At 43.9% G+C, this 25,864-nt stretch overlaps 1 protein-coding gene across 9 annotated transcripts in view; it reads right to left on the bottom strand.

Annotated features, from left to right (window-relative positions):
• HMBOX1 (homeobox containing 1) overlaps positions 1 to 25,864 on the bottom strand; it is a 142,863-nt gene that overhangs the window by 71,046 nt on the left and 45,953 nt on the right. For all 9 annotated transcript variants that reach the window (XM_073335637.1, XM_073335638.1, XM_073335641.1 and 6 more), the window contains one exon: positions 13,318 to 13,401. In XM_073335637.1, coding sequence (XP_073191738.1) covers positions 13,318 to 13,340 — 23 coding nt within the window. In that variant the 5' untranslated portion in view covers positions 13,341 to 13,401. Of the gene's footprint in view, positions 1 to 13,317; positions 13,402 to 25,864 lie in introns of those variants that run through there.

The following is a 25,864-nucleotide window of genomic DNA, read 5'->3' as shown; positions in this document are numbered from 1 at the left end:
CCCACGTGGACAGAGGAATATCTCTATCCACCACTGAAGTTCTAAATGGCAGAATGCAGCAGATGTTTAACAGCTCAGAGCAACCCTAAAAAACAAGTGTAGGGCAGCAACAGAATAAGAACTTCATGTCCTTTTGAAATTGCATGATACTGTGACATTGAGCCAGAAAGGGTTAAGCAACTAGCAGGTTAAACGACCTAAATTCAACCTTTAGAGACATATTAGAAAAGTATGTGAATGGTATTTAGAGCCATTTCATGTTAGATAAACTACAGCTTTGAAATGCAACCTGAATTGTTAGAGAATATGGGGTAATAGTAATTGTGTTTATTTATATCTTGCTAGATGTTAACCCTGTCAACAGACGGTTCCTGTCTGTTGCTATCTCTATTATTCAGAAATCAAAAGGCAATATTAACATTTAGATGAAACTTGGGTGTAATAATATCATTGTCTATATTTCATAGAATCATAGAATATCAGGGTTGGAAGGGACCCCAGAAGGTCATCTAGTCCAACCCCCTGCTCAAAGCAGGACCAATTCCCAGTTAAATCATCCCAGCCAGGGCTTTGTCAAGCCTGACCTTAAAAACCTCTAAGGAAGGAGATTCTACCACCTCCCTAGGTAACTCATTCCAGTGTTTCACCACCCTCTTAGTGAAAAAGTTTTTCCTAATATCCAATCTAAACCTCCCCCACCACAACTTGAGACCATTACTCCTCGTTCTGTCATCTGCTACCATTGAGAACAGTCTAGAGCCATCCTCTTTGGAACCCCCTTTCAGGTAGTTGAAAGCAGCTATCAAATCCCCCCTCATTCTTCTCTTCTGCAGGCTAAACAATCCCAGCTCCCTCAGCCTCTCCTCATAACTCATGTGTTCCAGTCCCCTAATCATTTTTGTTGCCCTTCGCTGGACTCTCTCCAATTTATTCACATCCTTCTTGAAGTGTGGGGCCCAAAACTGGACACAGTACTCCAGATGAGGCCTCACCAATGTTGAATAGAGGGGAACGATCACGTCCCTCGATCTGCTCGCTATGCCCCTACTTATACATCCCAAAATGCCATTGGCCTTCTTGGCAACAAGGGCACACTGCTGACTCATATCCAGCTTCTCGTCCACTGTCACCCCTAGGTCCTTTTCCGCAGAACTGCTGCCTAGCCATTCGGTCCCTAGTCTGTAGCTGTGCATTGGGTTCTTCCGTCCTAAGTGCAGGACCCTGCACTTATCCTTATTGAACCTCATCAGATTCCTTTTGGCCCAATCTTCCAATTGGTCTAGGTCCTTCTGTATCCTATCCCTCCCCTCCAGCGTATCTACCACTCCTCCCAGTTTAGTATCATCCGCAAATTTGCTGAGAGTGCAATCCACACCATCCTCCAGATCATTTATGAAGATATTGAATAAAACCGGCCCCAGGACCGACCCTTGGGGCACTCCACTTGACACCGGCTGCCAGCTAGACATGGAGCCATTGATCACTACCCGTTGAAACTTCATTTCTCTCTGAAGTTTGTAGTAAACTGTCTATGAACTGCTTAATGGATAATTACTGTATGCTGATGAATGCAACTAATTACCTGTGTATAAAGAAAATAGGTGATTCTACTTCAAAGCCACAATGCTCCATCCAAGGACTGCATGCTGTCAAGAGGCTGCCCGTGAACTATAAAAAGAACTCCTGTATCTCAGATCTGCAAAAGCTTCGTCAGGAGAAGTTTGAGTCACAAGACTTAGGTCCCCAGGTCCAGTCTGGGTCACTCTGATATTGGACACTGGTCTATAACCTATGGAACTAATTTTGAAAGAACTTTTTGCAACTCAGAAGCTTATCATCTCTACTATGAAACTGACCGAAGAACTTTATTCGTATCTGTATGTATAATGATCTTTTAACCAATACTCTCTCCCTTTTCTTTTTAAAAAATTTTTAGTTTAGTTAATAAGAATTGGCTGTAAGCGTGTATTTGGGTAAGATATGAAATAATTGACCTGGTGGGTAATGTGTCTGATCCTTTGGGATTGGTAGAACTTTTTATATAAAGAACAAGATTTTCAGTAATCCTCCTCCTCATATTTGACTTGGCTGTCTGGGTGGAAGCCCAAGGCTGGAGTGCTTTAAGGGAACTGGGTTTCTGGGTAACCAGTAAGGTATTGTAGAAGCTGTTTTGTTGCTGGCTTGGTGAATTTAAGTATTAGAATGACCACCAGTTTTGGAGATTGTCTGCCCCATTCTTTGCAGTTTGCCCTGATTGAGCAATCTCAGTGTGGCCCCGCTTGGACCCTGGTCACAGATACGTCTAATGGAATTTAATTAATTCAAATGGGAATCAGGGCTAATATCCCTATTTTTGAGAGAAGTTTTGGGCTCCTTAATGGCCACAAGTGGTCATGTTTCTCTATCCTGCATGCTGTACCTGGATGCGATGTATACTGACCATCACCGAAGAGATTTCTTTCTGCAGGTCCTCTGGGTCTGGAAATCTCCATTAAAATGCATTGCTCTAGCCCACAAGCTCTGCAAGACTCATGAGACTGCAGAAATGGCTGCGCTTTTTGACGCAAAGCACTACAAACATTTGATATGATGTGTAGACATCTAGACATGGGCTGAAGTCAAAATGTCGAGAACCAGATCCTAACCTTGGATGATTTTTGAATCACAATTCTAATAAACTCATGTCAATTGTGACCTGCCAGATGCAGACATGTTCAGATGCACATCTGCAATGCACAGTATAAACTGCTGTCGCAGGTAATAGCATTATTCTTCATCCCATTAAGCATGTCATCTACACTCCTAATTTTGTTTTATAAAAAGATCATTTGCAACAGATTACTGTTTTTCGGGTGCCACTAAATACGACCTTCTCCCTTGACTTTAACATACGATTTGCCTTCCCTCTTTAAAATTACATTTAACAGTGAGTTATGACCCTTTCAACCATAAAAATGGTAACAGTATTCTCTGGATAATGTCTATCCGGCACGAAGCTAGATAAACGGTAACTAGAGAGAGGTTTAAATCAACACAGCGTTGCTTGCAGTTTGTTGCTGACAAACTTCTTAATCACAGGGTTTTTATTTTGTGTTTGTGAATTTTGTGGTTATGAGAAACGCTGACCGTACAGCCTTGAAAATTGTATTTCTCTAGTCACAAAACAGGTACAGTGCCCACAGCAGCTGTGCAAGCTTCCCTCACGCTGCCCCCATAACATGCAGTTAAGTCGCCCTTGAATCTAATGGCCCCTCTGCTGAGGCCACCAGCAAGAGTATCACTTTCCACCAGTTGTGGGGGTGCTTTCTATGCAGTTTATTTGTCTGGTTTGACTGAGACCAAACAACTAATTTCACACAAGCTAACTGGCCGAGCTGATAATTTAATGTCATAACCAATTCAGGCTGGATTTCAACCACTCTCTTTGACGCGGAAGTCTATTCTGCCCTCAGCCATCCAGGTTGTCAATGTTTTAGCCTCTTCATATATACACGTTGTACATTATACCCAGTTTATACTGTATAAAATGTTTTTCTCCTAAGACATTTTTATATATGCCCCCAGTCATCAAGAAAAGGCTTCAACCCTCTAGTCTCATAGAATCATAGAATATCAGGGTTGGAAGGGACCTCAGGAGGTCATCTAGTCCAACCCCCTGCTCGAAGCAGGCCCAATCCCCAATTAAATCATCCCAGCCAGGGCTTTGTCAAGCCTGACCTTAAAAACTTCTAAGGAAGGAGATTCCACCATCTCCCTAGGTAACGCATTCCAGTGTTTCACCACCCTCCTAGAGAAAAACTTTTTCCTAATATCCAACCTAAACCTCCCCCACTGCAACTTGAGACCATTACTCCTTGTTCTGTCATCTGCTACCACTGAGAACAGTCTAGAACCATCCTCTTTGGAACCCCCTTTCAGGTAGTTGAAAGCAGCTATCAAATCCCCCCTCATTCTTCTCTTCCGTAGACTAAACATCCCCAGTTCCCTCAGCCTCTCCTCATAACTCATGTGTTCCAGTCCCCTAATCATTTTTGTTGGATCATATTAAAGAAGTTCTGTATTAAAATCACAAATGAGTTCGATTCCCCATAGTTTAAATTCCAGGGTATTACTAATTAAGAGGTCTCTTGGTTTTTGGTACTGTTTCTCTCCCTCTATGTGTGAAACTTGCAAGCTGCTAATTGCGTTAGTACATTCTAAGGCAGAGTCTGTTCTCAAAGCAATTCACACAGAGAGAGACTCAAAGCAAAACTCTGTAACAACAGAAACAGCACCCAGAGACTCCCCGCCCTTTTGTTGTATTAACAATTGTGATTAAAATAGAGATAGAAGATGTATGTGGATGGATGCTTGGTGTGGATAATAACTGAATGATCAGGGAGGTGCCAGCCTAAGAATCCAGTGTCCATCGGCTGAAGAAGGCGTCAAGTGGAAATAACCAGAGGACCCCTGGAGGGCAGCCTGCAATCCACTGAACAGCCTCAAGAATGGGAGAACCAAAGAACAAGTTAACATCTAGCAGCACAGAGCCGTCAGGAATGTGCTATCTGCTGATTGATTCAGCAACAGCATGATGAAGCAATTCCCATAGACTGGCATAGGAAGAAATTCCTATAAAAATGGACTCTAGAAAGTGAGAACTTTGGGGTCTGATTCTGCAAACCAACTTCCAGTAGCGTCAGATGGGCATCTGAGAAGGCCCTGCTCCCTCCTCATGTCCAGGCCACCTCGCCAGTGGCTTGGCATGAGCAACTCTAAGGCTGGTAACTATGATAACAACCTTGCAGAACCTGTGTGTGTGTGTGTGTGTTTGTATGAATGAATGTGTGAATAAATATGAGATTGAATGGAATGTTATAGCTATAACTAACTGCTTACTATGATTCTTTCTGTATCCACAATAAATGTGGTATTTTGCCTTTTCCCCTTTAATAAGATCCTGCTGGTTTTTATTTTATTGGTACAACACCCTCCGCTGGACTCTTTTCAATTTTTCCACATCCTTCTTGTAGTGTGAGGCCAAAACTGGACACAGTACTCCAGATGAGGCCTCACCAGTGTTGAATAGAGAGGAACGATCACGTCCCTCGATCTGCTGGTAATGCCCCTACTTATACATCCCAAAATGCCATTGGCCTTCTTGGCAAAAAGGGCACACTGTTGACTCATATCCAGCTTCTCATCCACTGTAACCCCTACGTCCTTTTCTGCAGAACTGCTGCTGAGCCATTCGGTCCCCAGTCTGTAGCGGTGCATTGGATTCTTCCGTCCTCAGTGCAGGACTCTGCACTTGTCCTTGTTGAACCTCATCAGATTTCTTTTGACCCAATCTTTCAATTTGTCTAGGTCCCTCTGTATCCTATCCCTACCCTCCAGCATATCTACCTCTCCTCCCAGTTTAGTGTCATCTGCGAACTTGCTGAGGGTGCAATCCACACCATCCTCCAGATCATTTATGAAGATATTGAACAAAACCGGCCCCAGGACCAACCCTTGGGGCACTCCACTTGATACCGGATGCCAACTAGACATGGAGCCATTGATCACTACCCGTTGAGCCCGACAATCCAGCCAGCTTTCTATCCACCTTATAGTCCATTCATCCAGCCCATACTTCTTTAACTTGCTGGCAAGAATACTGTGGGAGACAGTGTCAAAAGCTTTGCTAAAGTCAAGGAACAACACGTCCACTGCTTTCCCTTCGTCCACAGAACCAGTTATCTCGTCATAGAAGGCAATTAGATTAGTCAGGCATGACTTGCCCTTGGTGAATCCATGCTGACTGTTCCTGATCACTTTCCTCTCCTCTAAGTGCTTCAGAATTGATTCCTTGAGGACCTGCTCCATGATTTTTCCAGGGACTGAGGTGAGGCTGACTGGCCTGTAGTTCCCAGGATCCTCCTTTTTCCCTTTTTTAAAGATGGGCACTACATTAGCCTTTTTCCAGTCCTCCGGGACTTCCCCCGATCGCCATGTGTTTTCAAAGATAATGGCCAATGGCTCTGCAATCACATCTGCCAAGTCCTTTAGCACTCTCGGATGCAACTCGTCCGGCCCCATGGACTTGTGCATGTCCAGCTTTTCTAAATAGTCCCGAACCACTTCTTTCTCCACAGAGGGCTGGTCACCTCCTCCCCATGCTGTGCTGCCCAGTGCAGCAGTCTGGGAGCTGACCTTTTTCGTGAAGACAGAGGCAAAAAAAGCATTGAGTACATTAGCTTTTTCCACATCCTCTGTCACTAGGTTGCCTCCCTCATTCAGTAAGGGGCCCACACTTTCCTTGACTTTCTTCTTGTTGCCAACATACCTGAAGAAACCCTTCTTGTTACTCTTAACATCTCTTGCTAGCTGCAGCTCCAGTTGTGATTTGGCCTTCCTGATTTCACTCCTGCATGCCCGAGCAATATTTTTATACTCTTCCCTGGTCATTTGTCCAATCTTCCACTTCTTGTAAGCTTCTTTTTTGTATTTAAGATCAGCAAGGATTTCACTGTTAAGCCAAGCTGCTCGCCTGCCATATTTACTATTCTTTCTGCACATCAGGATGGTTTGTCCCTGTAACCTTAATAAGGATTCTTTAAAATACAGCCAGCTCTCCTGAACTCCTTTCCCCCTCATGTTATTCTCCCAGGGGATCTTGCCCATCAGTTCCCTGAGGGAGTCAAAGTCTGCTTTTCTGAAGTCCAGGGTCCGTATTCTGCTGCTTTCCTTTCTTCCTTGTGTCAGGATCCTGAACTTGACCATCTCATGGTCACTTCATTTTCTCCCCTCCCTTTTCTGCCTTTCTTCTTCCCTGGTTTACCAGTGCAGCTCATCCCTGCAGAGAGCTCAAGCAAGACAGCTTCCTTTAAACTCCACTCCATACAACAGCCAGCATAGAACATACGGTGAATAGTGTAACTAGCTCCCCTTAGTTTGGTAGTGCCCACTGCTACCAGCTCCAAGAGACAGAGACTTCAAGGTTGTTTCCCATCCACCACTAGGTAAGAGAGGACTAAGGAATAAGTTAAGTTGCCACACACAGGGCACAACATTGTAAGGGACATTAGAACTAGAACTATTAATATGCCAGTTCTAGACTGTTCTTCGAAAACTATCAAGTTTCTGCTCACTCAGCTGCCACTTCACAAGTGTATGCCATTTTTGTCTCAACTATGCGCAGCAGGCAGCTGTCTCTCTGATATTATGTCCCAGAAATGTCCCAGAATCTTTTGGCTATATTAAGGCCATGTCTACATTGACTGGTAGATCAGCACTGCTGTGATCTCACAGCGGTGAGAATGTAGTGGGTCTGGTGAAGACCCACTAAGTTGATGGCAGAGGGCTCTCCCATTGACTCAGATTCTCCAGCTCCCCAAGAAGAGTAAGTCAGCAGGAGAGCGTCTCCCATCGACACAGCATGGTATAGACACCGCGTTAAGTCAACCTAAGCTATGTCGTCTTCAGTTACGTTATTCACGTAACTGAAGTAGTGTAACTTAGGTCGACTTACCGCGGTAGTTGAGACAAGGCCTCAGTAATGCCACTTTTGAAGCTACAGTCAGTGCTACGAATGCTGGGTTGCAATTAAGAACTAAGGATATGAGTCTCTTCTCCTTAACACTTATGTAAAGCAATAGTATCTCCAGCTACTCCAATGGAGTTTTACCAGTGTAAAAAAGAAAAATCAGGCCTTAAAAGTGCTCATCATGTCAATAAATACAGAGCCATCCCTACATGTAAGATAGCTTTTACAGTTGCATCCCTTAGTTCTGATTTTCAAAGAGGATTCCACTCCCATTCATCCTGATCCACAAACATAAATGCAACACTCTAATGACTGCTCTAGTCCTAAGAAAATAAAACCTAAGACTTCCAAGCAGTGAAATCAGACTTTAACTGATCTACCAAGTTTAAGCATTGCTGATTGTGTTTATGAATGCAAAACACTGTCTTATGAATGCAGAACACTGCCATATGCTTTCGATCAAAATGGTGACAGCTAATAAGAGCAGTCTGAAACTTCTGAAAATAAATCCAGTGTAATCAAATAGGCTGAGAGTGGAATATCAACTATCAGCACATCACTCCTCTAGGGTGTCCTCTGGTCTCTGAACTAGCTTTAAAACCTAAAACCAAAACAAAACAGCCCCACATTCTGGTTCTCTCTGTAAACTATTGTTCCATTTAGTCTTTGGAATTCTCTACAGCTGATCAGTGGATAGCAGCTGGTTGGTATTAAGCAGACCTGAGCTCTAGTCCTGGTTTTACCATTGACACTCCCGTGTCACCTTGGGCAAGTGATTTAAGCTCTGCGGCGGTTTCCCCTCTGTAAAATGAGGATAATAATGTTTGCCCACCTTTGTAAGTCACTTTGAGATCTGCCATACAGATAAAAAACACTACATAAAAGCTGATTATTTTCATTATCAAAGTCTTACAAAAATGTTTACCTCGGACTGAGCACAGGATTAGGAGCCTGGAATTCCTGAGTTCTACTACAGCTCCGACATCTACTCTGTCTGCAGTCTGAGATAGAGACATAGGGTATGTTTACTCTACGAGTGCGATGGTGGCAGAGCTGCAGCTACGCTGCTATAGCATAGAAACTTGCTACGGAGATGAAAGGGGTTTTTTACGTCACTGTAAAATCCTCAAGAATTTGTCTATTGACCTAGTCATGTCTATACCAGAGCTTAGGTGTGTTTAACTACATCTCTTAGGGTTTTCACACCTGAGAGATATAGCTAGGTCGACCCATGCTTTAGGTGTAGCCCAGGCTTTAATCTCTCTGCTCCTCAAGTTCTCCATCTGTAAAATCAGGGCTACTAGCATTGCTACCTCAGAGCAGCGTGGTAGGAATTAAAGCTGCTGGCTCCAGGGCAGACTCCACTATTTCTTTGCTGTGCCTGATAGGGAAGGACTATGAATGAACTCCCCCAGGAACTAAGGACCGTCACAAAACTTACCACCTTCCACTCCAAGTGCAAGGTGCATTTATGTGACCTTGCCTTCTCTAACAAAAATACAGAGCAACATGTACATTGAAAAAAAAATCCTACCAAAACAAGACACTCTACTGCATAGACTTCTCCCCATGGGGAGAGGCCAAGACAACAGATGATAGATGTGAGCCATATCACTTAATGACAGGTTTCAGAGTAGCAGCCGTGTTAGTCTGCATTTGCAAAAAGAAAAGGAGGACTTGTGGCATCTTAGAGACTAACAAATTGAATTGATCTTAAGCTTTCGTGAGCTACAGCTCACTTCATCGGATGCATTCAGTGGAAAATACAGTGGGGAGACTGTATTTTCCACTGAATGCATCCGATGAAGTGAGCTGTAGCTCACGAAAGCTTATGCTCAAATAAATTTGTTAGTCTCTAAGATGCCACAAGTCCTCCTTTTCTTTATATCACTTAATGCAGTGCTGAAAAGCACTCAGGGTATCTCTACACAGCAGCTAGGAGTGTACTTCCAAGTGCACGTAGACAGACATGCATTAGCTCTGCTCGAGCTAGTGCTCTAAAAATAGGAGTGTGGCTGCAGTGGCATGGGAGGCGGCTTGGGCTAGTTGCCAAAGCATAATCCTGCCTGACCTCCTGGTTATGTATTCAGGCGGCCAGCCCGAGTAGCTGTGACCACACTGTCCTTTTCAGCATGCACCTCAGAACCTTTGATCTATCTATCTTCAGAGCACCCCGTGTGGTAGGGAAGTGCTATCTCTCCATTTTACAGATGGGGAAATGGGACAAAGGATAGACTTGCCCAAGGTCATACAGGAAGTCTGTGGTGGAGCAGGGATGTGACATTTTAAGACCAGGACCAGAGTAAACACTGCCTGGTATATATCAACTGCTTATCACCCTGCAGGTCTGACTGGGTTTCAGCCATTTGCAATTCCACAGAACCTGTGACCAGTGATACTGACTACTGGTGTTCTTAAAACCAAGTATTTTTACTAAGTAGTTGGAACAAAGCATCCAAGAAATAAAGGATTTTAAAACAAACAATCTACATACATATTTAGACTCATGTAATCTTACCCTTCACTGCAAGGTAAGGCCTTGTCTACACTAGAAGGAGTTTGCCAATATAGCTATAATCGGTATAGATATAGCAGGAAACCCTGCTACTGTAGACACAGCTTATTCCAGAAGGGTGTGCTTTGGCCAGCATAGTTTATGTCAGTAACCCAAACAAAAACTATACTGGCAAAAGCACTTTTTTGCTGACATAATTGTGTCTACACTAGACTTTTTGCCTGTATTAAAATATTGTTTAAAAAAAAAATCACAACCCTAAACAATATTACTATACCAACAAAAGTCTGTAATGTAGACCAGGCCTGAGTTAGACAAGCTTTCCTCTTCAGAAGCAGCTTACATTCTTCTAGCAAGCCCAGATCTTTCTGTGACCCACATTGGTCACCACTCACAGCATGCCCTGTTCTGTGAGAGGTTTGTCTCCGGGCTTGTCAGCACATGGAGACATTGTTATTCCTGAATAACTCCATTTGTAGACAAGCCTTAAACCTGGTTCTCTTTGACCCAGATTCAACCTGTTTTTTTTCCAGTCAGCAGGAGCATCTGTCAAGGCTTATCCAGGAGAATGCACCCCTGAGGCCTGCTCCATTGTATGGGTAGTTAGACCCATTAGTCTCAATGGCTTGTAATCACTGGCCTGGAGACCATACCCCCCTGAGAGTGAGGGTGTTCAAACTGTCAGATCCCATCAGACGTCAAGCATATAATCACCACATTTTGGAATACAGACCAAAATATGCAATTAATATTGATACTTATGGCCATATTCCATCACAACATGCACTGTGAGGTAAGTAGATAATTCACCCCACTGTACAGATGGTGAAACTGATACAGAGAATTTATTTACTTCAGGTCACAGAGGGGATCAGTTTCAGAGCTGTGATCTGATTCTTGAAGCTCTCAAGCCTTGTATATCTCTAAAATTCTGCTGTAGATTTGTATTCTTTGGTTCTTCTGAACTATTTCCTGCCCTGATCAAGAATTGCAAAATGAACCTCATTTCTGGGAGCCTTTGCAGTAGGTTTGATAGCTGTTACCTCCTTTTTTAAAAAAAATAGGCTTGACATATGGCCTCACATGAAGATGATCATAAACTGGTTCCATCTGGATGGTAGGTTTGCACCACTATTGTTTTATGGCCCTTCATCTTCTTTGTCTCCATCACTTATTTGTTAAGCCTATTCAGCCCTTTACATAAATTAATCTATAGTTTAGTCTGGAAATTTTTTTCAACCCGACACACCATTTAAGTGGAGTGTTTTTCCTCCATTCTAATATTCTGCCTCTAATCCTCCATTGAAAAGCTGCCACCTCTGGGGTGGAAGACAGCATCTGTTTCACGGTACAGAGCAACATTCCACAACAATTTTGGAAAAAGTCACCGAAGAACACAGTACCCAACTAAAACTGCACAGAGAATTTAGAGAGGCAGAACGTAATTGAAATTAGGCCAGGACAGCCGAGCTAATAGTCTAAATCTACAAACCAGGCATTAAAATTGTGTTAAGAGTCTGATTCAGAGTTAAGACTGACAAGCTGGGCTGTCCTTGTGCCTATACACAGCTCAGGTGATCGCTCAGGGTATGTATACACTGCAGTTAAAAACCTGGTCCATGCCAGCTGACTTGGGCTCACAGGGGCTCAGGCTAAGAGGCTGTTTAATTGCAGTGTAGATGTTCAGGCTTGGGACCTTCCTACCCTGCAGAGTCCTAGAGCCTGGGCTGCAGTCCAAGCCTGAACATCCATACTGTAATTAAACAGCCTCAACAAGCCCAAGTCAGCTGGCACAGGCCAGTCACGGGTTTTCAATTGCAGTGTAGACCTACCCTAAGTTCACCAGCCATTCTGCAGCCTGTAAAACACAGGTGTAACCAAGGGAGTAGAGGAAGGCGCTGGCATTACCTCCACGTTTCTTTCCTGCTGTGAATTAAATCTTTAAAATTTTTAAATGGTGTCTCTATTCAATACTGAAATAAATCTGAAATATTTCCAGCTATGGTAAGAGAAGATGGGCGTGGCTGAAGAGACCGGTAATGTAATAAGAAGCCTTTCACTTCTAAATTACTGGTTCAAATCCAGAAGCAACTAAAAGTCTCAGAGTTCTCTCCAGGGGCCTTTTTGAAACATGTTGGTGGTTTAGTCGACAGGTGGCCACAGCACAAAAACCATCTCAACTGTTACCCTTGCCACGAGCCTCAGCGTAGATATTTGTGGCATTGGTATTATACAGACAGATCTGAGCTCTAGAGGTGGTTCTTCCAGCAGAGAATGGAGCACATTCACAGAAAATGCTTGCAGTCCTGCTTCTTGCTACCTGTTCTGTGAACAGAGGAGTTTACTTTCCAGTGTCAGGTAATCTGGTACATTTCCTAAACTCTAAATCCGGTGGCTCACTTACCGTGTGCAGCTGGGAGTGGGAGGTTGTTATGGTGAAAATCATACATAAGCATATAAACTAGAAGGCTTAACTTAAAGCCAGATTTAAAGACACCTGAATTCTGAGGTGTTTTGAATTCACACCCAAAGCTTTTCAGCTTGAGTTAAACAAAAACAAAGCAAAGATATAGAGCAGCACAAGGATACAGGCATTTATATTGCTTTTACAATTATCTTTACAAACCCTAAGACAATAAGACAAAAATAGAAGAGATATTCCAACTTAAACTGGTGCAACCAATTATTTTCACTCTAATGGACACTGCCTTAGGCTTTTTGTTCTTCTAATATATCACCACCCATATGGCACCTGTAACCCTTTCTACTAACTCACAGTAAGGATGTTAAACCTCCTTGAGAGCATTGATGTTTAACCATTATGTCCGGGAGACATGAGAAGATTTCCAGTCTTAAATGGTAATGCTCTATCGTTCACCTCTAAGTTTCTAAGGCCATGTCTACACTACAGAGCCTATGTGGGCATAGCTATGCTGGCAAAGCCCCCTAGTGTAGATGCAGCTTATATAGACAGAGGGAGTTTTTCTGGCAGTGTAGGAACACCTCCTCCCTGAATGACATTAGCTATGCCAACAGAAGCACTCTTCTGTTGGAAAAGTTGGGTTAATACTGGGGTTTTTATTGGCCTAGCTATGTTAGCCAAGGATGTGGTTTTTTCACACCCCCAACTGACATAGCTATGTCAGTATACATTTTAAGTGTCGCACAAACTTAAAAGTTACAAGCATTTGTCTCCTGACCACAGCTCTGACCATTCCTCTGTTCTCTTTACATTGAATTACAGAAATGTCAACTTTTGAACTTTCCTGGAGTGACTTCTTGTTGTTGTACTTACACTACTGGAAAGGTTCTGAGCATACTTTACATGAGGAGGGCAAGTCAGAAAGCCTCGCAGGGGTCTTCAGTGTTATTTACCATTCTGTAACAGACAAGTTAGAGAAAAAATACCATTAAAATGTGCTCAAAACGTAAAGGCATTTTCATTTTTACTATCTGGCTAACAACAACAGAACCTGGATACCACCGTGATGTGCAGCTTTATAAAAGCCAGACAGAAAGACACATTAAAATAATCTGAACCCACCATTTTGAGAGCAGAAAACAGGGACCACACGACTAAATATGATAAATTAGGGAAAATCCTCCCTGCGATCCTTGAATTTCTCATACAATCTTTCAATATTTTGTTGTATTCCAAGTACCATTCGGGCCCCAGACTCATCCCATTGACACCAATTGGAGCTTCACCATTGATTTCAATTGGCCCTTAGTAAATAATTCTTCGCATTTAAACACCATACACATTACAACGATTCAGATTACAATTTGATGTTTATAGGCCCCAAAAGGATGACCAGCTAAGTACACTCTGCATCAATATAGGTATATTTTAAAGTCTCATTACTATCATGGTAATCTGTGACAAATCCATCTCCATATATAATCAAACATACAAATCAATGTACATAGAACTCTACTGAGAATGGTGGCATCTGGTTCTATAACCATAGGTCTCCGGGCTAAGAAATCCAGACTACAACAGAGTCTCTATGGCCATGGGTAAAACTAATCCGTGCCTCCATTTAGTACTCTGTGAAATGACGCTAGCCACAATTACTTATCTCCCTTCCAGGGGTGTATGAGGATTAGTTAATGTCCGCAAAAAGCTCTGAAGTGCTAAATATTATGGAAATAGGTGACCTAATAACACTTTCTTTAGCTACCATTTCTAGTGACTTGCTCCCCAAGGTGGCATGAGTTGGAAACACTGCAAAAACAGAACTATCATCCATTTGAGACGAGGCAGGCAGGACATGCTCAGGCAGACTACAGAGAGAGTTACTTGGATTATAGGATACTTCATTCAGTCTGGGACAGACCACTCTACTTCATTCAGTCTGGGACAGACCACTCTATAACATGCATGATTGGAACTAGAATCATCAATGGAAAAGCCCTAGAATACAGAGGGACCCAGAAGGCACCACACAAACTTACAGAACAGCATGAATAAAAGCTCAACTGTTGCCACTCAACAGCAAACCTTCCAGCTGGATAAGAAGCAATATTTTATCCCCTCGGTCCTATTAGCATGGATTTAGGGGAGAGAAAGGGTGCAGTTCATCTTCCCTGTACCGAGTTTGGATCTTCCATTACGATCAAGTGGTCAGATCCAGAACAATTTTTGGGGACTGCAAGAGATGAGCACTGGGGGACATTGGTCCTGTTATCCTCTTTTCTATTTATTCCAAAAATTTTGTGTCTGGGATAGCAGCCATGACACAGTGTTGAACGTGCTGAAGGATGGGGAAAGTCAGCCTCTCTCTCCCGCGCCCTCCAAATCTCCCTTTCCAAATGTTGTTATACAGTCAACTACTCTCGTTAAACCTCTCAACTGCATGAAAAATGTTTTCCCTCAGCTGAAGTCACAAAAGCAATGAGATCATATTGTTGACCAACTGCCAAATTTCAGCTTTGAAAATCAAAGCAGTTTCTGTGTTAAAACAAAATAAAGTCGCATCTTAAAATATATATAAACTTTCTGAAGGGCAGAAGGCCTAATTATAGCAAGTTCAGGACTCTAGCTCTGATGCTTGATCCTAGGCCAAGAGCAAGGAAGAAGCAGTGCAGATAGCCGCTAGAGTTAAAGACGATCACTTTCCATCGCCACAAAACAGAATTTTAAAATCTGGAGGGAGCTAGGCGATATACGGGGAGCCAAAAAAGAGGAGGCTGCAGGGACTTAGGTGAAAGATGACAAAGGCACAGACAAGGATTTTAGTGGTGGTAATGGAAAAGAAAGGATGGTACAGATTTCTGACATGTTCCATATAAAGAACTGGAAACAACTGGATGCAAGTAGAGAAGGTAGGGATAGCTCAGTGGTTTGAGCATTGGCCTGCTAAACCCAGGGTTGAGAGTTCAATCCTTGAGGGGGCCATTTAGGGATCTGGGGCAAAAATTGGGGATTGGTCCTGCTTTGAGCAGGGGGTTGGACTAGATGACCTCCTGAGGTCCCTTCCAACCCTGATATTCTATGATTCTAAGGGAAGAGAAGAAGGAAACATCTAAAAAGGGTGACAAGCTGTGAGCCTGGGTGAGGTTAGGACAGCAGAATTTCAACGGAGATGAAGAGAAAAGGCTTTGGGAGGAAATAGGAGACATTCAGTTTTTCCATGTTAAAGGCTGGGGTGGACGTGGGATGTTCAGACAGCAAACAGTCACAAACATCAGATGGAACAGCAGGGTAGATCTGGGATCCTTAGGGGTAGCCATAGTGCTCAAATTGTGACAGTAGATGAGGTTAAACAGGAAAAAGAGGAGGGGAAACTAGTGACTCCTCCAGCTAATGTAGGGACAGTGCCAACAGCCTCTGGAGAGGGTTACAACGGATCCTCCTTGCCCAAAAGGAAAGTTGGTCTAATGTTGATCAGGGAGAAATAGCAAAGGGCCTTCTCAAGAGACTCTCTGATTTGACTAACCCTAAGAACAGAAACAATGAAAACATAGAAATGTAGTGCTGGAAAGGACCTCAAGAGATTATGTAGCTCAGCCTCCTGTACTGAGGCTGGAACAAGCTATTTTATCTAGCATGTTGGAGGAAAGGGGGTGCCGGTAAAAGAAAAATGCCAGTTAACTAAGAGGGAGGGAGTCTGGGCGTGAGAGAGGGCTTGGGGCACGGGAGGGGGCTCGGGATGCCGGATCCAGGGGGCACTCACCTCAGGCGGCTCCCTGCAAGCGGCAACCTGTCCCGGCTGCTGCTAGGCAGAGGCATGTGTCAGGCGGCTCTGCGCGCTGCCCCTGCCCTGAATGCTGGCTCCGCAGCTCCCTAGGAGCAGCCAGGACAGGTCACCGCTTGCGGGGAGCCACCCGAGATGAGTGCCCCCCAGATCCAGCACCCTGCACCCCAACCTGTAGCCCCAAGCCCCCTCCCAGAGCCTGCGCTCTGCATCCCCTCCTGCATCCCCACTCCCTGCCAGCCGTGCGCCAACCAGACTATAAACCAGACTTCCAATGAAGATCAGAAATGCCGGTTTAACCTGTTCTTAAAACCCTCCAGTAATGGGGATTCCACAACATCCCTTGGAAACCTATTCCAGAGCTCAATTACCCTTATGATTAGAAAGTTTTTCCTAATATCTAACCTAAACCTCCCTTGCTGCAGATTACGACTATTACTTCTTGTCCTATCTTCAATGGACATGGAGAACAATTGATCACCACCTTCTTTATAAAAGCCTTTAACGTATAAAAGCCCCCCACTACTCTCTTCTTAAGACTCGACATACACGTTTTTTAACTTTTCCCCATAGGTCAGGTTTTCTAAACCTTTTGTCATTTTTGTTGCTCTCCAATTTGTCCACATCTTCTCTAAAGTGTGACACCCAAAACCGGACACAGTATTCCAGCTGAGGGTTCACAAGTGCCAAATGGAGCAAGACAATTATCTCCCAGGTCTCACATACAACTCCTGTTAATAAGCCCCAGAATATTTGTCTTTTTCGCAACTCCACCACATTGTTGGCTCATATTCTATTTGTTTGACTCACTATAATCCCCAGATCCTTTGCAGCAGTACGACCGCACTGCCAGTTATTCCGCATCTTGTATTTGATTTTTTCCTTCCTAGGGTGTAGTACTTTGCACTTGTCTTTACTGAATTTCAACTTATTGCTTCAGAGCATTTCTCCAATTCTAGTCCTGTCATCCAAAGTGCTTGCAACCTTTCCCAGCTTGGTGTCATCCACCAATTTTACAAGCACTCTCTCCTCACTGTTACTTGAGTCCTCATTGTGAATGTGGAATAGTACCAGACCCAAGACAGACCCCTGTACCACTCTACTGGATACGTCCTCCCAATTTAATAGCATTGATAGCTGCTGTTGAGTACAGTTTTTTCAACCAGTTATACACCCACTTTATGGTAATTTCATCTAGACCACATTTCCCTAGATTTTAGCCAGGTCATTCTGCCTACATAACATGACTACAGCCATCAACAAACTTCTACAACGGTGTATCAATGCCCTCATCCTTTTATTATACACCAACATGCTAAGCCAGCCTTAATCACAGCAGCAAAAGCAGGTGCCACCGTAATCTATAGATGATATGCAAGTAAAAACTCACAAACCTTTGCCCTCTTCATATTATTAATTAAATAAATTACCCGTTAGTAATACAGGGAAAACACACAACAACTCCCTTTTCACTTTCCTAGTAGGGACAAAATAAAAAAAATTCAGTATTAATATGGACATCATGTCCACAATTGTAGAATTGAATGTAATGAACAACCCTGCTCCCAGCCTAAGTTACTGTAAAGGCAGCTTAAATTTACAATGATGAGTCTTCATGACAATCTGTTTCTCAGATATTAAAAATCTCATTTTCTCTGTGCCAAGGACAAGTGGATGTGTGAAGCACTGGAGTATCAACTTTGCATTTGTCTCACTTGACATGATATCTTTCTCATTTTAGTTCAGATTTTCTAATATGTTCTTGGGAACCACTTCAGTTTTCTTCATTTCTCACTATGTGCAATTAGATGTCTTGAAGTACAGCTTCCCCTGATCCCCAACTGCTGGCAAAAGAAAGAAGGAAGTTTCTTGGTTAAGATCTCACTGATAGCACTTTATTTCGAAAAGAGATAAATTTTTCCCCTTAATTTTTTTTTTTGAGTGGGTCAGGCTTTGTATTTTGTACACTACTTTGTATTTCTCTAGTACCTTCTATCTAAGGATCTTAAAAAGTCTTTACAAACAATGAATTAAAAAAGTCTTCACGCACTTGTGAGGCAGGAAAGTCTTGTCTTTATTTTCTAGAAGGTGACTCAGGCACAGAAAGGTTAAGTTGCTGGCTTACGGCCACATAACATAACACTGTTGATTGAATGTGTGCTGCACCTGCCCCAGTGGATGGTCCATTAAAAACCTACTACTGCTACCAGATAATGGAACTGCTCCGTTAGCTCAAATGGTGGAGGTCTGTGCTATGGTGCTGAAGGGCCTAATTCCAAACCTAGCTGATGACCCATGGAGGAGGGTTGTTAAATCAGCATGGGCCAAATTCAGCCCAGGTGTAATACCACTGTCTTTAAAAAATTAAGTTGTACCAAGGCTGAATTTTTGCCAGAATCCAACTCACCAGTCCTGTGCTCTGATCATGAAACAATCCTTCTTCTCAAAAGTAACAGACAGACATACAGACTGAACTCCTCTAATTACCCATGGAACTTAAGCCCAGCAGGGACCATTAGATGAACTAGTTTGGCTGTCTGTATATCATGGGCCATCACAATTCACCCAAAGACCGCTGTATTGAGCCCAATAATTTGCATTTCTCTAAAGCATAACTTGTGTTTGGCAAAAGAATCTCTCTTTCAAAAAGGCAGCCAGTCTTGATCTGAAGACATGTTCAGATGAAGAATCCACCACTTCCCTTGGCAGTTTGCTCCAATGGTTAATCACCCTGTTACAAATTTATGCCTAATTTCTAATTTAAATTTGTCTTGGGTCAGCTTTCAGCCACTGGTTCTTGTTATGCCTTTCTGTGCTATAATAAAGAGCCCTTTTATTCATAGTAGAGGTTCAGATTAATGTTTAAACAGGGCTTTGACAACTACATGTGCTGTATTTATTAAAAAACTTATTTTAAGATGTGACCATCTGGAGCTGTTGGTGCATGCACAAAAATAGGACTAGTATCCAAAATATGAAATCTTCCCTTCCAAACCTAATCTAGGACTCTCTCGCTAGTCATTACAGTCCATTCACCCACTTTCCCAAAATAAACCTCTGAACAAAAGATAAACTCTGCAACATGACCTAAAGGTGCATAAATCTGGGTTCTGGGAAGCAAGTTCCAGAGCTGAGGAGCCTTCACTAAAAATTCCCTGCCTCCAAGCTCCTACCAGTGATTCTTAACCTTTTTGGGCTCAGGACCCATTCACAGAATCAGAGAATATCAGGGTTGGAAGAGACCTCAGGAGGTCATCTAGTCCAATCCCCTGCTCAAAGCAGGATCAATCCCCAACTAAATCATTTGTAAACCTTCGGGGTCTGTCACAACCCAATAAATAGTTTTAGTGCAAAAAACATCTGGCTTACTAAATATTTCTTACCCATGATATATAATATACAAATGAACGTAGTAAGCACTAAATAAGTGCACTGGGCATACCATAGTGGTGGCTCCTGAGGCTCCTCTCCTGAGGGGCTGGCTGGGCTTGGCTCCTCGCTCCAGGCATTGCGGCCTCCAGGGTTGAAGTACTGCTAAGGTTTGGCCTGATGCCCCGACACAGGGTAAGACGGACCAAATTTGAGCAAGTGGTGTTGCTTTCTAGTGTATGGGCTCCAGTACAACGTGCTCAAATTTGGCACATCTGGCTCCCTGCCATCACCATGGAGGAGCAGCTGGGCCAAATCTGCGTAGTGCTGCAGCCCCACGTACCAGGTCGCAACAGCCAGAGCAGGGTGCTGAGACCAGACAGCCCCATGAGCTACTGCTGCGGGGCAAGTGCAGGGAGAGGGAGAGCTCTGCAACCACTGCCAGGGCCTTCCCACCCATCTAGGGGCAGGGACCCAGCTCCCACAAGGCCTTTCCCCCGGAGTGCCTCCCCACCACGGTGGAGGCAGGATCCAAACCCTCTCTCCCAGGCTTCCCATATAACCCTTTGACACATTCTGGAGACCCAATTTTGGGTCATGACCCATGGGTTGAGAAACCCTGGTCTAAACCACTTGGGCATGGAGAGTCCTCCAGCACCTTCCCACAATCCCACCTTTGAGCCCAGAAGCATAGACAAGTTCTCCCACCATTCTCTGAAAAAGAACCGTAGAGCTGCTCAGCTTACAAAAGCACAAAAGAACCATGGGATGTTCCCCCAGAAGTCCTAGCGACACACAGTGGGGTGTGCAGCACCAGGGAGAATGCAGTAACTTGGCTATGGCTTTGCAGGGTAGCTGTTCACACCCGGGGAAGGGTAACTTGGGTGCTCAGAGAGTTAGACCAGTGTGCCCATCATCCAAGCTACTTTTACAATTAAGACATACCCTCGGACATGTTCCAGTGGGGAGTCTCCTCCTGAAAGGGGAGTCTCAATGGTTCATTCAATTCTTAGCCACTTTCTTGAGACTGCCAGCTAATACTGGCTACCCTGGAGATTCTGTGATATGAACACTTGTACGCTAAGAATTACGCTTACCTGTATTACAGTAGCACTTAGAGGCCCTAATTGAGATCAGGGCCCTATTGTGTTTGGCACACATCCAAAGAGACAGCCCCTGTCCTGCAGAGACAAGCAAGGATGGGAAGGGAAAAAGATGCACAGAGGGGTGAAGCGACGTGCTTGAGAAAGCTTGGAAAAAGAACCAGGGTCTCCCAACTCCCAGTCTAGTGCCCTATCCACAGACTAGACAACATACTTCTTGCTAAGACCAGACTGAAGTCCTTCCACTCACTTCACATATGGCACACAGAGCGGATGGTTAGCAAACAGTGATCAGATTATTTTGTATTAAACACAGGCAGAATGCCCAGAGCGATACGAGAAAAGATAATCTCAGTCTCAAAAAGTTTATCCTCTGAAAAGATAAATTAAGCAAACTGGAAAACTAAAGGAAAATTCTATATAAAGCATTTTGCAAAAATCTGTAGACCGCATTGGGGAGTGACAAAGATTTTTGTTGAAATCCCTTAGATCAGAAAATCCAGCGTCAGCTGTGTGAATGTATTACAAGTGTTGATAAAAGCCAAAACTGCAGAACATTTGGAAATGCATAATTTAATAGAGGACAACTGGTACGGCTTCATAAAAGGAAGGTCATGCCTGACAAATCTGCTGAAATCCTTTTTATTATACAACCAAATTGTTAGGTTAAACATGAGTGAAACAGTAGATATAAGTTATCAGGATCTCAGGAAAGCATTTGATTTTGTACCACTCAGACTGATTTACCAAGTCATAAAGCTTTGTCCAGGCAAGAGGTACTGAAATGGAGTAAAGAACGTTAAGGATAGGATGCAAAGAGTGCCCGTGAGCAGTAACAGTCTGCAGCAATGAGGCAGGAAGGTCAGTAAATCATTTGTTTACCTTGGTAAATGGACTCTCAGGAGGGTAAAACTTCAGTTTAGCTCAGGGGTGGGCAAACTATGGCCCACGGGCCAGATGCGACCCACCAGCCATTTTAATCCAGCCCTCAAGCTCCCGCTGGGGAGCGGGGTCTGGGGTTTGCCCCATTCCAGTGCTCTAGCCAGGGAGCAGGGTCAGGGGCCGCTCCATGCATCTCCCGGAAGCAGCAGCATGGCCTCCCTACAGCTCCTACGCATCGGGGCAGCCACGGGGCTCCGCTCTGCACGCTGCCCCCACCCCAAGCGCCACTCCCGCATCTCCCATTGGCCGGGAACCACAGCCAATGGGAGCAGCAGGGGCGGTGCCTGCGGACAGGGCAGCGCACAGAGCTGCCTGGCCGCGCCTAGAGCTGCCTGGCCGCGCCTCTGCTTAGGAGCCGGAGAAGGGACATGCCACTGCTTCCAGGAGCCATTTGAGGTAACCGCCACCCGGAGCCTATGCCACCTCATCCCCCATGCTCCAAACCCCTACCCCAGCCCTGATCCCCCTCCCGCCCTCCGAATCTCCTTGGTCCCAGCCCAGAGCACCCTCCTACACCCCAAATCCTCATCCCCAGCCCTACTCCAAAGCCTGCCCTCACAGCCGGAGCCCTCACTGCCCCCCCACACCCCACCCCTCAACCCCCAGATCCCACACCCCCAACCAGAGCCCTCACCCCCTCCTGCACCCCAAACCCAATTTTGTGAGTTTTCATGGCCCGCCAAACAATTTTTATTCCCAGATGTGGTCCTCGGGCCAAAAAGTTTTCCCACTCCTGGTTTAGCTCCTACAGAGGCAGAGCGTACCAAAAACCCCGGTCTGGGGGCTGAGCTGCGAGAAAAGTATATAAAAGGCTGGGAGGCCAGCACAGGGAGGAGGAGGAGGAGGAGGGAGACGGTACATTTAGAACCAATAAAAAGGGACTTGTGAAGTGCCGAGCCAATCTGTGGAATTCCCTGCTGCCAGAGCTGATCAGTGAAAAACCACAGTGGTTGGATGTATGGATTAATTTTAAAGAGGATTCAATAACTTTATGATCATTAATAAAACCTGCAGCTACGCACATTGTGATGACATGGGTAATTAAATCGGAAGTTTCTGGGAATAAGCTGATAGACTGAGAGGGTCAGGAAGGAGGAATTCCTTCTGTCCCTAATCACAGGAACAGCTTTGCAAGTTAGGTAAGGGAACGCCAAGTGGTATGGGCTCTTCCTGTCCCTGAAATATCAAATGCTGCCCACTTCCTGAGACAGATGGTTGGATTAGAGTGATCTATGATCTGACCCTGCTTGGCACTCCTGAATGTGGAAAGGAGTGACTAAAAGTACCCCATCATCTCATGAGGTTTGGTAGCCTACAAGAAATCAGTTTGGTGGTTCTCAGTCTTGCTTCCAGTGCACAATTTTCCACATGCAGCCACCTCTGAAGATCAGCCATGGATTAAGGAAACCTGCAAACAACAGTCTTACCTAGAGGTGATCCTGTCAGGTCAGAGTTGAGGTTCATTTCTGGAGGACAGTGTAAGAGTTTTTAAAATTCAAATATTGCCTTTTCTAAGATCCTTGTCGGTGTCGTATTAGTGCCTCAGAACCATTAGTGAATGAATTCTCTTAACAGCTTCATGAGATACAGAAATATTACAGATGAGGAACCGAAGTACAGAGAGATCAAGTGACTTGCCCACGGGCAGCTGCGGTAGAGCTGGAAACAGAAGGCTGCTCCTGAGTCCCAATTTAATGCTTTAACCATTAGACTATGCTGCTGCCACGTGTGCTATCTGTGGGTAGAGGGTTTCAATCTCTACGGCTATCAAAGCCAGCAGCTTTCATGAGCACTAAAATTCACTTTGAAAACAAAAATTCATTTAAAAAAAGTTAAAGAACGGGTGGTTCCTAGGTCACAAAAACTCTTCAGTGCACACTGGAATCTTTCATCCTACTGTTCTACACTGCACCTTTAAATATTCTTCTACATAAAAGGTATGATATGCAAGACCAAAAGAATAACTGAGAAACCGTAATTCCTAACAGATCAACTGTGCTTTATCTACACAGATTCTGCTTTCATAAAGGCATGGAGAGGAGCTGGGGGAGGCGGGAGGGAGTACATTTTATTGTTTTCTGAAGCTTAAAATAACCACAAAATGGCTAAAAAAAATAATCAAAGCTGTTCCATAGAACAGCCAAAAAAACTCTCAATGAGCATTTCAGAAAGACGGTAAGTTGTTGAAGATGGAATTACAGATCTAAAGAGAACCATGGTCAGTGTTTAACTGCTATATTGGTCTACTTTGAAACAGGTATAGTTTAAATGGGAAATAGCCTCCAGAACGTGTGCCCATGTATATGATGTGGAAGTATAACATTGTATAAGTATAACGTTGTATAAGGGGACATGCTGGATACATTGTATATGAGAGGGCATGCTAAAACATGTTACAAAGTATCTGAGGGAGCACACGTAGGGACAGTTAGCTTTTGAATGGAGAAGCAATTAAGATGGAGCCAGTATATCTAAGAAGCAGGCATCAGAATGGAAGGTGTGAAGGGCAATTAGTTAAGTTAACTGGAAGCTGTTAAAGGAGATTGTTAAGGGTGGCAGGTAATTGAAGATACGTGACTGGTCTCAGGAATCTCGAAGGGTGGTGACTAAAATCTTTTTCTTCTTTTGTCTATAACTTCTCTGTAACTTGTTCTCCAAAAAAGCTGTATAAATTAAGAGACACAAGCCCCACTTGGGGGGCTCACTTCTAAATGTATTAGCAGAGCAGCTTTGCTAATAAAACAGAGTGGTCTGATAAATTGTGAGTCTGAGTCAAACTTTGACAATGACTATTGCTGTCACTATTGTTATTGGTTTCAGAGTAGCAGCTGTGTTAGTCTGTATTTGCAAAAAGAAAAGGAGTACTTGTGGCACCTTAGAGACTAACCAATTTATTTGTTATTAACTATTGTTATTGCAGACATTATTAACTGCATTTTCAGGTGCTAACTTTTTTTTTTATTAAATTTTCCCATATTTATATTTATTGCAAGTGAATTTAGAAGCTAACTGAGGTGGTTTAAGTTTTTTGGAGGGGATTTGTTAAATGGAAAAACAAAGGAAAGGAGAGGGGACACTGAAGGCAAGCAAGTGACGAATAGGGAAAGGAGCGTGAAGGGCGAGTAGAAGCGATGATGAAAGAGGATGGAAGAGCTCATCAGCAGAGGAGCATGTCCAGAGTTAAAACTGTAGAAAGCAGTCTGATGACAACATGCTGCAGGTAGCTCTGCCCTTGAGTAAAAAGAAAAGGAGGACTTGTGGCACCTTAGAGACAGACCAATTTATTTGAGCATAAGCTTTCGTGAGCTACAGCTCACTTCATCGGATGCATACTGTGGAAAGTGTAGAAGATCTTTTTATACACACAAAGCATGAAAAAATACCTCCCCGCACCCCACCCCACTTTAGATAAGCTATTACCAGCAGGAGAGTGGGGGGGGAGGTATTTTTTCATGCTTTGTGTGTATAAAAAGATCTTCTACACTTTCCACAGTATGCATCCGATGAAGTGAGCTGTAGCTCACGAAAGCTTATGCTCAAATAAATTGGTCTGTCTCTAAGGTGCCACAAGTACTCCTTTTCTTTTTGCGAATACAGACTAACACGGCTGTTACTCTGAAATCTGCCCTTGAGTGTCTGTCTTCTAGATGCAAGCAGGTGCTTTACCTGGTGCAGCTCCTTTTGAGCTGATAGCTCCATGTTCAGGCCATGTTTACACTACGGAGACTATAGCAGCTTATCTGCAGTGCCATAGTTATGTCGGCATAATCCCATAGTGTAGACGCAGCCTACAGCAATGGCAGGGGGTTTTCCATCGCTGTGGGAATGCCACCATCCCACGTGACAATAACTAGGCCAACAGAAGTATTTTTCTGCCCACCTGGCTGTGTCTACGGCAGAGTTCCGTCGGCACAACAATGCCACTTAGGGGTGTGGATTTTTCCCAGGCCTGACCAACCCAGCTATGTAAACACAAATTTTTAGTATAGACCAGGCCTTAGTCTTCATGCAAGTATCAGTTTCTGGGGAAGGAAACTTTGCCAGCTTTTTAGTTAGCCAAGTTTTGATTGCAGCAAGGAGAGGCGGGAAAAGACATTTTCCCCATTTTGTAGAATGCTCACCACACATCTAAACAGTCCTTGGGTGATAAAAAGCAGCGATCTGAAAGGTTTCTGAGCGTGCTCATTGGTTTCTATGATTTTTGCAGATTCCTCCTGAAACACTGCCC

The sequence above is a fragment of the Lepidochelys kempii genome, chromosome 3 (assembly GCF_965140265.1).
Source record: "Lepidochelys kempii isolate rLepKem1 chromosome 3, rLepKem1.hap2, whole genome shotgun sequence".
Taxonomy (NCBI): domain Eukaryota; kingdom Metazoa; phylum Chordata; order Testudines; family Cheloniidae; genus Lepidochelys; species Lepidochelys kempii.
This window is presented reverse-complemented; position numbering and strand designations above follow the sequence as displayed.